Here is an 18,037-nt window from a genome sequence, read left to right on the forward strand (position 1 = left end):
CAGGTTGTTCTTACAACAACCTATACAGGTAGAACTTAGACGCCAAAGGACAGTATCTTGTCAGCTTTCACATTCTCTTCAGTAGAGAATTCCGAAGATTAGTCATCCTAGGGAAGAGACTGTTAGGGTAGAAAACTTTCTGGCATTGATGAACCTCAACATTAAAGATGTAGAATTTTACTGCCTGCCGGGTTAATCAGGAGTAATTATGTCGAGGGGACATAAGTGCTTTGAGTTTATCAAGGAACATTTTATAAAAGTACTTGTAAAACAAGCACATGATCAATAATATGGCGATATGGGAAAGTGTTTGGAGTTTGAATGATTGTGTAGGACCTACTATGATGGAGATTAGTTTTTGGATCTGAATGAAGCAACAATACTTCATGCATGAGTCATTGATTACTTTGTAGATGTATAGTATTGATTATTTTGTAGATGTATAGTATTGATTATTTTGTAGATGTATAGTATTGATTACTTTGTAGATGTATAGTATTGATTACTTTGTAGATGTATAGTATTGATTACTTTGTAGATGTATAGTATTGATTATTTTGTAGATGTATAGTATTGATTATTTTGTAGATGTATAGTATTGATTATTTTGTAGATGTATAGTATTGATTATTTTGTAGATGTATAGTATTGATTACTTTGTAGATGTATAGTATTGATTACTTTGTAGATGTATAGTATTGATTACTTTGTAGATGTATAGTATTGATTACTTTGTAGATGTATAGTATTGATTATTTTGTAGATGTATAGTATTGATTACTTTGTAGATGTATAGTATACTCTCAGGTGTGATTAATTTTCTAGCATGGTAAAGAGAGCACCTCGTCTTTCCAGGAGCCTTTGTAATGTCATAAATGTGTTTGTTCCAATTAGTTTTCTGTGAATGTTAAGCCAAAGAGTTTGAATGATGATTTCTCAGCTAGGGTGTTATTAGTCATGGCTATGGATTGTTGAGAAAGGCCCTTAAATTTGGTAAGGGAAAAAAGCTGAAGGAAAGCCTGCCTAATTTACATGGATACAATTTCTTTTGCTAAACTAAAAATTATATGTTATAGTGTACTTTTGCTGTAGTCTCTTGGTTTTGCTGAATTCCAGGAAATAAGTTTATCTTGTGTGGTGAAATATCCAGATATGAATACTATATTACTTTGAATATTTGGTCAGGATTTATTTGTAGTGAAATATTTTCATGCTAATTAATCCTGAAAACTGTCTGTACAGAAAGAACTGAGACACAAGTTGGTTTTCAATGTTCACTTTTTTTTATTTTACTTGAGTTGAGGTTCCCAGAAATCAAGGGGCTAACACTTGAACTCTATATGAGATACATACATATTCGAATGTTCCATTAAACATCTTTATCTCTCAAACACTGAGTTAGTAATGAAATTGAGAACATATTTTCGTCTCCCCAATTAACCATTTTCATTTGTTGTAGAATATCTTTCGTTTTAGTCTCTTGGTCTTACTGGATTCCAGGACAAGAATTTATCTAGTCTGGTGGATTATCCAGCTTCATGCTATTACTTGAGGTAACATCACTTGGAGAAGGTGCACCATTCCTCATAAAAGCTAATGTGGGTTAGCCATAGATAGATCTTATTTGGGCAGTGAATTCTATGCAATTTTTAATATTTGGTCAGGGTTTACTTCTAGGGAAAGTACCCTCATACCAGGTTATTCTGGCAAACCCCTGTACAGAGAGACCTTAGACATTCCAGGATAGTGTATAATAGGCATTCAAGTTCTCTCCGCAGGCATTCAAGTTCTCTCCTGAGTGTGTTTCCCAGAGTGTGTTCGCATATGACCCACTAAACGTGAATTACTGATAAAAGATGAGTCACATATATTACAAAAATATGGCCTTTCGCCAGTGTGCTTTCGAACGTGTATCACTAAACTTGACTTTACTGTACAAGAGTATTCACACATTTCACAAGAGTATGGCTTTTCTCCTGTATGTGTTCGCATATGAGAAATTAACAGCGATTTCTGAGCACACGAATATTCACACATTTCACAAGAGAATGGTTTCTCCCCAGTGTGTGTTCTCATATGCACAACTAAACCTGATTTATTAGCAAAAGAAAATCCGCATATTTCACATGAGTATGGCTTTTCTCCAGTGTGTGTTCGCATATGGATGATTAAACTTGATTTGGTAGTACTAGAATATCCACATACTTCACAACAATGCGGATTTTCCCCAGTGTGTGTTCGCATATGTATAACGAGACTATATTTTCTACTGCAATAATATCCACATTCTTCACAAGAATACGGTTTTTCTCCAGTGTGTGTTCGGAGATGTATTACTAAATTTGATTTCCTTGTAAAAGAAGATCCACACACTTCACAAGAATATGGCTTCTCCCCAGTGTGTGTTCTCATATGTTCAACTAAATGTGATTGCATTATAAAAGAGGAGTCACATACTTCACAAGAATATGGCTTTTCACCAGTGTGTTTTCGTACATGCATAACTAAACTAGATTTCTCTGAACAAGAATAACTACATACTTCACAAGAATATGGTTTTTCACCTGTGTGTGTTCGCAAGTGATTCACTAACATTGATTTACGAGCACAGGAATACTCACACACTTTACAAGAGTATGGCTTTTCACCAGTATGCCTTTGCATATGTCTTGCTAAGCATGACTTAATAGCAAAAGAGAAGCCACAAATTTTACAAGGAAATGGCTTCTCTCCTGTGTGTTTTCGTCTATGACCGATTAAACGTGATTTGAATTTACAAGTATAGCCACACACTTCACAAGAATACAGCTTTGTATTCATGCTTTCTTCTAGTTTTTCTTTCTGACTAAAATTGGAATGTGAAGAATCACAAGCTTTGTGTAAATATAACTTCTTTTCACTGAGATTTTCCATTGGTTCCTTTTTATTTTGAGTTAATATTTAAAAAAATATAAAACACAGCATGTATATGCAAGTGTTTATCCGAGTTCTTTCCTTTATCTTTAACAGATGAAGTATAAACTTTCGCCATTACAAATTTTTCTTTAAAAGTTTTTCCTATTCAGCATTTGTGACATTTCTCCATTTTTTTTACTTCACATCAGAGAAAACAAATATCTTTTGTAAATCACAAAAAATATGATCCATTCAAATCTGTAAATGAAAAATGGAAATGTTTCAATATTATTTATATATTTTTGCATATAAACATTATATTTGTTTATTATTATTGTGTATATGTGTGCGTTTTTTAGTTGTTTTAAAAAGGTTGTTGCATTTTAAAATGTTTATTAAAAATAATAATTCATAGAATACATGTTTGTCAATTCTCTGAGGACAGGTTTACTGTCGGGTATGAAAATTCAAGTATTTATCTGAGTGTGCTTCTTTCTCTTAACATAATAGCAGTTATGTTTGCAACGAATGCAATGCATGAAACATATTTTTGGGAAAATATCCTTGTATGAACCATGTGTTCTTTTTTAAGAAGAAATGATTTGCTAAGATTGTATTAAACATCAAAATCTCATATCTGGTATAATGTAAAATATTCCCCTGTAAAATTTGAGAGAGAAAAACTATTTTGAAGATTTTTGAGATTTATTGGATGAATATCTGTGCAAATCTAAGAACACTGCCAGACATATGAATTAGCTTTCTGTGAAATTTGCAAGTTTCAGAATCTTTGAGGAAAGAACTTACACACACACAGTGATTTTAATATAATAGAGATACCCATATATATATATATATATATATATATATATATATGTGTGTGTGTGTGTGTGTGTGTGTGTGAATGTGCTATATGAAAACATGCATTGGGAACACTAGTATGCATATGAGTATTTGCATGTGCGTGCTGGCACATATATGTCTCTATGTACATATGTGTGTGTATGGCTACTTATATGCTTTCCTACTTTTCCCTGCACGCAAGAGATATTTCGTTCAATCCTTCCCATTACAAGGGGAAATAACTGTGTATATTTTGCACATTGTGTTACTTTATTTTCTAATTTTCCCACAGACGCACATTACATTGCTCCTTCAAACAAACAATTTACACAAAACAAGCCACGACAGCAATATAAATAAACATTTAAACAGCACCTTAAATTCAATGAATCCAAATGCTTATTATAACCAGTTGCAATCTATGTTGAACCAGGTACCGGTCTCCAATAGCCTTGTCCACTATTTTTGTCAATGATGCATGCCATGTACAGCTCAGCTCCATGCACTGCACTGATCAGAGATTTGGGTCCCTCATTCTTTCTTTGGTGTTGAACCATCGCTTTTGCATTTCCATCAATTTGTCAGCTACATTGTGAATTGACGCAACCTATGTCATGTCCACTAAGAGCTTGTATTTCTGTACCAGCTCTTTGAGTGTACTTAATTATCTCTTAATGAGCATCTTACTGGCAACCTTGGTGTGAACTTGTGTTTTCACGCTGAGAATGTTCAACACCCAGTTGTATACACATGCAGAGTTTGTCATTATGTGCAACACCTTGATCTGTCAACAGAGAGCCAATTAATTCCCGTCAATGTGACATCCAGTTTGGCCAGATAATTATGCTGCACATTGTTCTCAGATTGCAGCCAACAAGCATCCTGCAACACATGCCCATGTTTTCCTAATGCCACTGTGGTTGCTAGCACACTAGCATCATCCCATATGTTCAGTTTCTGGTGATCCACACACGAGTTTCTATAAACTGGACTCTTCTGTTTTACTGAATCCAGTCTCACCTCACATGTTAGAGTAGGGAGTCCATCACCTTGTCATCATCCCAGTCTATAGTTGCCATTATCACCTCCCCATTATAATGAGTGATTGTGTTAACATGATGGCAAATGAAAACAAAATTCTTTAAATAAAAAATTATGCAAATTTTATTTAAAATTGGGTTATTATATAAATCATTTATTGTAATTGTCGCAAAACATCACAGGTAAAAAGGCAATAGAATGAGTCAGAGATACAGAATGATGCACTTGATGACAGACATTATTATCATCCAGAGTCTAGAGTTTAAAATCTCTAACGACAACTGGTCTATAATGCAAACATGGTACATATCTGTTTGCTATATTTGAAAACAATGTAAATAATGTAATTAATGAAAATAATGTACATACTTTAAACAATATAAATATTGTAAATAATGTAAATAATGTAATATATGTAAATATTTGTAAATAATGTAATTAATGTAAGTAATGAAAATAATATAAATAATGTAAATAATGAAAATAATGTAAATGATTTAATTAATGTAAATAATGTAATTAATGAAAATAATGAAAATAATGTAAATAATGTAAATAATGAAAATAATGTAAATGATTTAATTAATGTAAATAATGTAATTAATGAAAATAATGAAAATAATGTAAATGATTTAATTAATGTAAATAATGTAATTAATGAAAATAATGAAAATAATGAAAATAATGTAAATAATGAAAATAATGAAAATGATTTAATTAATGTAAATAATGTAATTAATGAAAATAATGAAAATAATGTAAATAATGTAAATAATGAAAACAATGTAAATAATGAAAATAATGTAAATAATGAAAATAATGTAAATGATTTAATTAATGTAAATAATGTAATTAATGTAAATAATGAAAATAATGTAAATGATTTAATTAATGTAATTAATGAAAATAATGTAATTAATGAAAATAATGAAAATGATTTAATTAATGTAAATAATGTAATTAATGAAAATAATGTAAATGATGTAATTAATGTAAATAATGTAAATAATGTAATTAATCTAAATAATGTAATTAATGTAAATATTGTAAATATTGTAAAAATGGTTAATGATGTAAATGATGTAAATAATGTAAATAAAGTAATTAATGTTTATAATGTGGATAATGTAATTAATGTAAATAATGTAAATATTGTAAATAATCAAATAATCTAAATATTGTCAATAATTAATTAATGTTTATATTGTAAATAATGTAATTAATGTAAATAATGTAAATATTGCAAATTATGTAAATGAGGTAAATAATGTAATTAATTTAATTACTGTTGCTAATGTAAGAATGTAGATAATCTAATAAATGTAAATATTGTATATGATGTAAATAATGTAATTAATGTAAACAATGTTAATAATGTAAGTAATGTAATTAATAGAAAATATATAAATAATGTAAATATTTGTAATAAATGTAATAATTGTAAATAATGTACTTAATGTAAATAATGTAATTAATCTAAATAATGTAATAAATGTACATATAGTAAATAATGTACATAAAGTAATTTATGTTTGTAATATAAATAATGTAATTACTGTAACTATTTTAAATAATGTAAATATTGTAAAAAATCTAAATATTGTTAATAATGTAATATAAATGATGTAAATCATGTAAATATTGTAAAAAATCTAAATAATGTAAATATTGTAAATATTGTGAATAATGTAATTAATATAAATGATGTAAATAATGTAAATACTGTAATTAATGTAACTGATGTAAATAATGTATTTAATGTAAACAGTGTAATTAATGTAAATATTGTAAATGATGTAAATATTGTAAATGATGTAAATAATGTAAATAATGTAAACAATGTAAATAATGTAAATATTGTAAATAATGTAAATAATGTAAATGATGTAAATATTTTAAATGATGCAAATAATGTAAGTATTGTAAATAATGTAAATATTGTAAATGATATAAATAATGTGAATAATGTAAATTGTAAATAATGTACATATTGTAAACAATGTAAATAATGTAAATATTGTAAATATTGTAAATAATGTAAATATTGTAAATAATGTAAATGATGTAAATATTGTAAATGATGTAAATGATGTAAATATTGTAAATAATGTAAATGATGTAAATATTGTAAATAATGTAAATATTGTAAATAATGTAAATGATGTAAATATTGTAAATAATGTAAATATTGTAAATAATGTAAATGATGTAAATATTGTAAATGATGTAAATTATGTAAATATTGTAAATAATGTAAATATTGTAAATAATGTAAATGATGTAAATAATGTAAATGATGTAAATATTGTAAATAATGTAAATGATGTAAATATTGTAAATAATGTAAATATTGTAAATGATATAAATAATGTGAATAATGTAAATTGTAAATAATGTACATATTGTAAACAATGTAAATAATGTAAATATTGTAAATATTGTAAATAATGTAAATATTGTAAATAATGTAAATATTGTAAATATTGTAAATAATGTAAATATTGTAAATAATGTAAATAATGTAAATAATGTAAATATTGTAAATAATGAAAATGATGTAAATATTGTAAATAATGAAAATTATGTAAATATTGTAAATAATGAAAATAATGAAAATGATGTAAATATTGTAAATAATGTAAATGATGTAAATATTGTAAATAATGTAAATGATGTAAATAATGTAAATAATGTAAATAATGTAAATAATGTAAATGATGTAAATATTGTAAATAATGTAAATGATGTAAATATTGTAAATAATGTAAATGATGTAAATATTGTAAATAATGTAAATGATGTAAATATTGTAAATAATGTAAATGATGTAAATAATGTAAATGATGTAAATAATGTAAATGATGTAAATATTGTAAATAATGTAAATATTGTAAATAATGTAAATGATGTAAATATTGTAAATAATGTAAATATTGTAAATAATGAAAATGTTGTAAATATTGTAAATAATGAAAATGATGTAAATATTGTAAATAATGTAAATGATGTAAATATTGTAAATAATGTAAATGATGTAAATAATGTAAATATTGTAAATGATGTAAATAATGTAAATGATGTAAATATTGTAAATGATGTAAATGATGTAAATATTGTAAATAATGTAAATGATGTAAATAATGTAAATATTGTAAATAATGAAAATGATGTAAATAATGTAAATGATGTAAATGATGTAAATATTGTAAATGATGTAAATATTGTAAATAATGTAAATGATGTAAATATTGTAAATAATGTAAATATTGTAAATAATGTAAATAATGTTAATATTGTAAATGATCTAAATATTGTAAATAATGTAAATATTGTAAATAATGTAAATGATGTAAATATTGTAAATAATGTAAATATTGTAAATAATGTAAATATTGTAAATGATGTAAATATTGTAAATAATGTAAATATTGTAAATAATGTAAATATTGTAAATGATGTAAATATTGTAAATAATGTAAATATTGTAAATAATGTAAATGATGTAAATATTGTAAATAATGTAAATAATGTAAATAATGTAAATGATGTAAATATTGTAAACAATGTAAATAATGTAAATATTGCAAATGATGTAAATAATGTAAATATTGTAAATGATGTAAATATTGTAAACAATGTAAATGATTTAAATATTTTAAATGATGTAAATATTGTAAATAATGTAAATGATTTAAATATTTTAAATGATGTAAATAATGTAAATATTGTAAATGATGTAAATATTGTAAATAATGTAAATATTGTAAATAATGTAAATATTGTAAATAATGTAAATATTGTAAATAATGTAAATATTGTAAAGAATTCAAATAATGTGTAATTTTCGTAATGTAATAATATTAATAATATTAATATAAATAATGTAAATAATGTAAATGATCTAATTGTAATAAAAATGACACAAATAATGTAAATGATGTAAATAATGTAATTAATTTGATAACTGTTACTAATGTAAAATGTAAATAATCTAATTAATATAAATAATATAAATAATGTAAATGATGTAATTACTGTAAATAATGTAATTGATGTAAATGTAAATAATGTAATTTATCTTAATAATATAATTAATGTACATAATGTAAATAATGTAAATAATGCAATTAATGTTTATATTGTAAATAATGTAAATATTGTAAATAATGTAAATAATGTAATAATTGTAAATAATGTATATAATGCAATTAATGTAAATAATGTAAAAATTCTTACTAATGTAGATATTTAAATAATGTATATGATTTAAATAATGTAATTAATCTAAATAATGTAAATATTATAAATAATGTAATTAATGTAAATAATGTAATTAATGTAAATAATGTAAATAATGTAATTAATGTAAATAATGTAAATAATGTAAATATTGTAAATAATGTAAATAATATAATTAATGTAAATTTTGTAAATAATATAACTGATGTAAATAATGTAAAAATGTAAATAATGTAAATATTGTAAATAATGTAAATATCCGTAAATAATGTTATTACTGTAAATAATGTAATTAATGCAAATAATGTAAATATCTGTAAATAATTGAATTAATGTAAAGAATGTAATTAATGTAAATATTGTAAATAATGTAAATGATGTAATTGTAATGAATGTGACACAAATAATTATGTAATTAATGTAATTATTGTTACTAATATAAGAATGTGAATAATATAATTAATGTAAAAAATGTAAATGATTTTATTACTGTAATTAATGTAATTAATGTAAATAATTTAAATATTGTAAATAATGTAAATAATATAAATGGTTTAAATAATCTAATAATGTAAATATGTGTAAATAATGTAAATAATTTAAATAAGTTAAATGAAAATCTGTTAAATCTTGTAAATAATGTAATTAATGTAATTGTAATGAAAGTGACACAAATATTGTAATTAATGTAATTAATGTAAATAATTGTTAAATTAATTTCCTTCACATTCACTCATGTGTTATTTAAAATCTGCTATTTTTAGCTGTTTGTAACCCATTTTTTGTTTTCTGCTGTAATTTTCACGATGTTAATAAATTTCCAAATAAACTCATGGAAAAAAAAACATCACTATGAAACAAACTTTTTTATACAGCCGTTTGTGATTAAACTAGTTCTTTTCTTGCAGTCATGCACATACAAGGAGGTGCCCAACAAGTTTTCCACACAAGGAGAATACTGTTCACCATGTGACGGTATTGGCAAATTGCGGAACGTTTCCTTGCTTCCAGCACAGGACGCTCTAAAGATTGTATATCCCAGCATGTGTGTGCTGTCCCCCAGCAATTTCAGATGACACATTCTAGTTTAAATTGAGCCAAATGTCCCTGATTTGTGATGAGAGTACAACACTTTCGTCAGCATGGATATCATTGATTTAAGCTGATATTGTGCAGTCCACAGCATCATCCTGCGATATGATAAGGGGAGTTATTTTCATTGAAATCCCATATTTATCAGACAGTATCTCTTTTCATCAATCTTCACAGCATCTTAGGGACTTCTACACGAGGATACACTCTTCAGTAGTGACACGTTAGCTCCTTTTTGGCACTATTCCATATCTTATTAATGCAAACATTTGCATTTTTCATGAATTTTTCTGCATAATGGTTAATTTCATGAATTTGTCTGCATAATGGTTAATTTCATGAATTTGTCTGCATAATGGTTAATTTCATGGTAGCACATTTGCTTTATACATTACAGCCATCAACAGAATTAATCCCTTGGGGGTCAGAGTCTTCTTTCGGGTATGAAATGATGTCACCCTTGTTAATCCATGCATGGAGTTCTTCATTATATTCTGGTTATATTAAGGCACTTCTTTATTTCACAGTCCTTTAGGTATATGGTCATCTGCCCATTCCCATGACACAATTGATGTCTGTCTTCAATGGTCAAATGTACAGGTTGGCATGATTAAACTGTCGCCTTAAAGACATGATTCCATGATGAAACCCAGTTTTCTTTTTTGTTGCAGAAATTTACTATTTGCCCAGTTGTGTACAAATCTCAAGAGCAATAGGAGTCTTCTATCATATCTGAAAGTGACACAATGTTCAACGAGCGAGATCAAAGATATGTTGCTGTACAACTCCTGCTCTCTACTGATCCAAGTTATTGCAACAGGGTCCTTGTTAGCACCCTCAAAATGCAAATCGGGTTGGTTCAACAGTTGTTGTCTTTGGTGTGGTTGCAAGTAAAGGCCATATCATGCCACCTCACATCTTTTAAGTTAGCTTGAAAGTCAACACTAAAGTGTACCTGAATGTGTTGAAAAGTGTGGTGATCCTCTGGAGCAATCCTGGCTTTGGCAGCAGGACTTGGCGCCAACCCACAAGTCCAAAGAGACCCAGGTTGGACTTCAGGAGTGCTATGACTTTGTACCATTCTCTAACTGGCCCCCCTCCTCCTCCGATCTGCCCACTGGACCACTTCATTTGGTCATACGTCGAGAACATCACCAACATAACCTCCCACAACACCAAAGCCAGCATACTCCCAGTTCCGCATCTATATCCATGCAGTGATTGAGGCTGAAGGTGGTTGCATTGAATAGATGTCAGCTCAACTACATAATAAAATCACCTGAATTGATTTTTTCAATAAAAGTTTTAAAATAAAGCTGTAGTGTTGTTTTTTTTTATGGCGACAAATTTATCGTTCCACCGTGTAGCAATAAAGTCAGGTTCACTGATGGAGATGGCCGCCTACGTGGGGACTTTCCTATCATAATTCTAAAATTTTTTTATTACATCAATCCCTAACAGCAAATCAAATCACACACTACCAAAACATTGATCCTGACATAGTTGCTTTTGTTTGTGAAAATGGTGACCACTCTCACAGGATGCACCTCCAATGCCCTTGCTGTCTTCCTGGATCAACACTGATTTGCATTATCGTATAGCATCCTGTGTTAATGCCAAACACCACATTTCATCAACATAGATGATGATGTTTAGGAGCGCCGCAGTTACATCTTTTTGGGGAAGTTAGCTGGCACTCATGCCTCATCTCCTTGTTTGAACAGTCCTGGGCCCAGTGTCCAACCTTGGCACACTGGTAGTAATGCGTTCCATGTCTCAAAGAGTCTTTCACTATGTAACCCTTGCAGTTGCATATGTAACAGCTTACACCAATGCTAGGGCAGCTCCTGATAGGAACAGCAGATTTTACCACTGGTTGGATTCACGGCTGTGACCACAAGGTGACCTTACTTCCTAGTACTCTTGCTACTATTTCTCTCATTGTCAGAGTTTTCCTCAATTACTGCCAAATTTTCATGATTAGTTCAGTCTTGCTTTGTAACTGATGAAAGCAAAAATTAATCAATCACTCGATCAATTTTGATTATTTTTTCCTTTTTTGATTTTGCAAATATTACATTGTTTTTGGATTTTTGTATATTATCTGATAATTTTTTTTGACAATAGTCTAGATTTCATATGCCATTATTATGATGCTTAATTTGGTTATGTCTGCAAAATATGGACTGTGCAAAATATGGACCGCGCTAATTTTGAGTTCGAATTTTCAAGTTAAATTCCACTTTTATGGACGTTTGGTTACATGTTATATTAAAAGTAAAGAAACTTCAAGATAACCTTTTCTTACCATGTTAAGAATGGCTTTCTGAATGATGACATGATTATTTCAGTACGGTTAGTATTCTGCATAAATACCTTGATTTGAAATATACTTCAAATTTCTTTTAAGAAATACTGTTTCATAACATACCCTTCCCAAATCCTACTATTTCACCTGAAAATAGATGGAAATACTCCCGCTAAAAAAACAAAAAAAAACCCTCCATATGAACTGAGAGAAAGAATTTCATTTTGGTTTTGTTGTGGAATTAAAAACATTTTTTGAAGCTACTTAAAAGCACCATTCTTTAATTTGGAACATCTGTCAAATGATAATAAAAAACAAAAATTTAAACCTGCCAAGATCTGACGACGCTATTTGCAATGTGCAAAAAATACAATTAAATTTGAAAAATCAGAAAAAAAAGTGCAAGTCCAGAATTGCACTTAATTAAAATGTAAATAATGAAAAGTCTGTATGATGTACAGTCACGGAATGAAGATAAAATATGAAAAAAACAAAACAAGAAAACATGATTAAATGTCTTTTTTTTATTATTCAAGAAAATAAAATTTTACGAATTTTCAATAAAGGAGAAAAATTGGCGACCATAGAAGAATGAAAGCGAAGCTTGACAAGGACAGACAACCGACCTTTAATTTTTGTTTTTAAGGGCCGGTAAACTTTATTTTGTTTCTTAAAAAAACAACTTAAAAATAAAAACAACTTAAGAAAAAAAAACAACTTAAAAAAACAACTTAAAAAACAACTTAAAAACAACTTAAAAAAACAAAAAACAACTTAAAAAACAACTCAAAAAAAGACAAATAAAAAACAACTTAAAAAAAGACAAATAAAAAACAACTTAAAAAACCACTTAAAAAACAACTTAAGAAAAACAACTTAAAAAGACAAATAAATAACAACTTAAAAAACAACTTTAAAAAACAACTTTAAAAAAACAACTTTAAAAAAACAACTTAAAAAACAACTTAAAAAACAACTTAAAAAAGACAAATAAAAACAACTTAAAAAAGACAAATAAAAAACAACTTAAAACAACTTAAAAAACAACTTAAAAAAACAACTTAAAAAAACAACTTAAAAAACAACTTAAAAAAACAACTTAAAAAACAACTGAAAAAAAACAACTTTAAAAAACAACTTAAAAAACAACTTAAAAAAACAACTTAAAAAAACAACTTTAAAAACAACTTAAAAAAACAACCTAAAAAACAACTTTAAAAAACAACTTAAAAAAGACAAATAAAAAACAACTTAAAACAACTTTAAAGAAACAACTTAAAAAACAACTTAAAAAACAACATAAAAAACAACTTAAAAAAACAACTTAAAAAACAACTTTAAAAACAACTTAAAAAACAACTTAAAAAAAACAACTTAAAAAACAACTTAAAAAAACAACTTAAAAAACAACTTAAAAACAACTTTAAAAACAACTTAAAAAACAACTTTAAAAAACAACTTAAAAAAGACAAATAAAAAACAACTTAAAAACAACTTTAAAAACAACTTTAAAAAAACAACTTAAAGGAACAAATGAAATTTATTAACATAACATGTTTTTTTTTAATAGACATTTTTTTCCGAAAGTAAAAATTCTATTATGATATAAAAGCAACTTTGTGTGTGAGTTCCTCATAGGTTCCGAAATGGCTGAGCCTATCTTTTGCAAATTTCACACAAAGCTAATTTATATTTCTGCCAGTGTTCTTGTAGAGAAATTCAGCAGATATTTATCAAAAAATCTAAAATAAAATCCGATCTTATAAATAGTCTTTCTTTTCTTATACATAAAAAATAATTTTTAGAGGGGAATATATTTTGTTACACCAGTGTAACTTTCGCTGATGTAACATAAAATATTCTCTTGCAAAAATTCTTCATTTTTTATCTTTTAAAATCGTTAAGCCCAAATATCAGCTGATGTGATAGTGTAAACAAATACAGACGGAATTTGATGAACGACATTATTTACAAAAAAATATGGCGGCCAAATACATTGTTTAATGAAATATTGCAAAAAAGGCGAAATTTTTCCTTAAAGAGGTCACTCTGTCAAACCTTAGAAAGGCCAATATTAAAGCAATATGGCGGCCTCACACAAATGTTGTACATTAGGTACCTCCAAAATTCACCACAGAATTACCCCCCATATGTAAAACGATGTAAGTTTATTATAAATTAATATCATCAATATAACTTTTATACCATTTAAAAGAAGGGCAAAATAAATGAGTAATAATTTAAAAAAAATTTTTTCATTGTACGAAAATAATGAAATTGCGAGACGAAAATCTTGTTTACATAATTGCCGCTTTAAAATAACGTTCCCATTGCCAATAAGCATTTCGAACGTGAAAACATACCCATGTTTAATAAATCTAGCAAAAATCAACTAATGGCCAGATAGAATGAAATTACATATAAAATGCAGTTTTCCATAAAATATACGAGGGGAAATGTTTTTTTTAGTGCATACCCACCCCTATTTATTTTTTTCGAAATTTGAACAAAACATATTTAAATCTATCGAAATTTCTATTTATTATGAAACATAAGAGTTCAAATAAGTAAAACATTTATTTTTAAAAATTTAAATATACGCATTGAACAAAAACTTTTCTTGAAATTGCAATTAAAAAAATGATATAAATTTAATATTATGTATTTTTAAATATTATTTTTTCGAATTAATATATACTATAATCAGTTGAATTACCAAGAAAAAGAAACTTCCTAAAAATTAAAATGATTAAAATTCCTTTATTTCAAAATGTTCTGTTAGAACATAGATTTTTAATAAATTGTGTTTAATTTTTTTAAAAATATTTAGTTTTAATATAAACATGGTTTTTGTCAGCTATTTTATCGCCAGATTAAAATCGATTTGAAAATATTATTGCACAAATATTAACCATTTTGTTTGTCTCTTTTTACCAAACAAAATATGGAAGCCGTAGTTAACCAAATGAACATTCAGTAAATCCGTATTTCATATTTAATATACAAATGTTTATAATATTATTAACGATTAAACTGTGTAAATTTTAAAACCTAACAAAATTATAACAAAGATTAATTATTAATTGCAGTTTGAAGAAGATAAACAAAGGTTTAAAAAAATCATTAAGTTGCTTCTGCTTTTCCATAGTTCGTATAGATCTGACGTCACGGAATCATGCTTATTTTTTTTCACATTCATTTGGCAATGCCTATTGCACATTTAGTCTAATAAAAATGATGAAAGAATGAAATATTTTGTGGTTTTATTTCAGCCTTAGGGTCTAATAATGAGCTTTATATAAAAATAAATAGTTTTTTATTTTGTATTTGTCAAATAATTTATGCCGCTAAACTACACGTTTGCCATAATGTTTTTTTTTTCAGTTATTTAATCGCTACTGACTGCTCTTTTGTCTGACCGCTGTTCAATAATTCCTCCCTGATTTGTCGATCACTACTTTTTTTTTTTTTTTTGCTGAGCGCAAACTGATTTAAATGATTAAAATTAAATGGTTTCACATTTTTTTGAAGTAAGAAATATCATTTTCTGAAAAGATGAACATATAAATTATACATACATGAATGGTGAAATTTTTCTCAAAACAAAATATCTACGAAGAATCTTTGGTAAATATTCAGATACGTTACAACAGAACACTGACCACTCTAATTTGTTTTTTTTAGGGGTAATCGAGGTCGCTGACAACAAATCTGATACTCAAACCGGGGGCAAATTTACCGTTTGCATGGTATACACCCCTGCACCCACAAACTACTTTCGGCCATTTTACAGCTTCCGTTTACGCTACGTGCAGCAGCAAAAACGACGGTTTGCTTCACCTAGCAAACTGCCTTCTCACATGGCATACCAATCTTCCGTGGAAAATTTAAAATTAGCTGAAAAAGAAATAAAACAAGAAAAGGAAAGCACTCCAAGTTGGGGAAGAGGGGGGGGTAATTTAATTGTTTTTTTGTTTTTTTTCCTGGAACATAGAATTTTCAAATTTTCAAAAAGTACATTATAGCACTTTTTGGGTGGAAAAAATTACCAACTGACATTTTTTAATGACTTACAATTAAAGAAAAGTACAACAAATTGGGGGACTTTTTTTTTGTCTCACGTAGTTATTAATGCGGTTTACAAAAACATAAGCACCAAACATTTTTGTTTTTCGTTCTTTTTTTTTTTTTGCAGGAGGGGGATTCAATTATAGAACTTATGTGGCTTAATAGCTGCTTGTGCAGTTTAGTTAACCGCTTTTCCGTAAGTAATCCACCGACATTTACCGATTAGAACACTATTTAACATTTTTCGCACCCCAACACTACACTAGCCCCTCCCCCCGCTCGCGCCCCTAATGTAAACAGTAAAATCGTCGAAAAATGTTAAGTAGTGTTCTAATTGGTAAATGTCGGTGCGTTACTTTTTGAAAATTTGAAAATTCTATGTTCCAGAAAAAAACAATTAACCTCTCCCCAACTTGGAATGCTTTCCTTTTCTTGTTTCATTTCTTTTTCAGCTAATTTGAAATTTTTTACCCAAAAAGTGCTATAATGTATTTTTGAAAATTAGAAAATTCTATGTTCTGGGGGAAAAAAAATTAAATTACATCCCCCCCCACTCCCCACAACTTGGTGTGCTTTTCTTTTCTTGCTTTATTTCTTTTTCAGCTAATTTTAAATTTTCCGCGGAAGATTGGTACGCCAACGTAAACGGAAGCTGTAAAATGTCCGAAAGTAATTCGTGGGTTCAGGGTTAATACCATGCAAACGGTAAATTTGCCCCCGGTTTGAGTATCAGATTCGTTGACAGCGACCTCGATTACCTCTAAAAAAACAAAACAAATTAGAGTGGTCGGTGGTTCTGTTGTAACGTATCTGAATATTTACCGAATTTTTTATTTGGGGATTTTTTTTTTTTTTTTTTTTTTCAGCCAAAATAGTAAAATTGAGATTTGGAGGAAATTGGAAAAAAACAAAAAAACAAAAAAAAAACTTATTAAAAATAAGAAAACGTGTGAAAAAAATCTTACCTTTTTTTTTTTTAAGAAATAGAATGTGAAAAACACGTGAAGGGGAAAAACGAAACATCAGTGTGTTAGGATTAAGTCTTAAGTCGACGCAATTTTTCTCTCTCTTTTTTTTTTTCTTTTTATGTTTTTATGTGTGTGTCTTATTCATTGAACAAGAAAAGATTGAAAATAAAATTAAAAGAAAAAAAAAACAAATGTGAAATCGTTTAAAGAAACATTCTAACTGATAAAAAAGGGGGTGAGACGGGGAGATGATCGTTAAACGGTGCAAATCATTATTACGTTCCTTCTGCAAAATAGTCCGTTCCTTTATTTATTTCGTGTAACGGGAAACGCTTTGTACAACGGTTTACCATTACACGTAATAAAGCGATTGGTGGGACCCCTGACTCTTTTGTCTCCCAATTTTTCGTCTGCTAAAATTTTAATCACGTGATTACGGTGTAGCGTCAATAAAATAAACCATTAATTTAAATGCCGCTTGTTATGGATTTAGCTGAATATGATATTAAAAATCACTTTATTGGTACTTATGCAGTTATGTTACCAGGCTGGTGGGTGTTTTGTAACTATTCTGTACTGGGGG

At 27.4% G+C, this 18,037-nt stretch overlaps 1 protein-coding gene across 1 annotated transcript; it reads right to left on the reverse strand.

Moving 5' to 3' along the window:
- Positions 1-397: 397 nt before the first annotated feature.
- LOC145269320 (uncharacterized) lies at positions 398-17,833 on the reverse strand. The gene is made up of 2 exons (XM_080125019.1): positions 17,452-17,833; positions 398-3,153 (listed from the first exon to the last, which is right to left on the reverse strand). Exon 2 carries the CDS (start codon positions 2,911-2,913, stop codon positions 1,783-1,785), a length of 1,131 nt encoding a protein of 376 aa, XP_079981145.1. The 5' UTR covers positions 2,914-3,153; positions 17,452-17,833; the 3' UTR covers positions 398-1,782.
- Between the last annotated feature and the right edge of the window lie 204 nt (positions 17,834-18,037).

The sequence above is a fragment of the Euprymna scolopes genome, chromosome 45 (assembly GCF_053919585.1).
Source record: "Euprymna scolopes isolate OS-2025 chromosome 45, ASM5391958v1, whole genome shotgun sequence".
Lineage (NCBI taxonomy): Eukaryota > Metazoa > Mollusca > Cephalopoda > Sepiida > Sepiolidae > Euprymna > Euprymna scolopes.

Excerpts from the sequence above, each read along its gene's own strand:
- LOC145269320 (XM_080125019.1), bottom strand. The coding sequence starts at position 2,913 with ATGGAAAATCTCAGTGAAAAGAAGTTATATTTACACAAAGCTTGTGAT.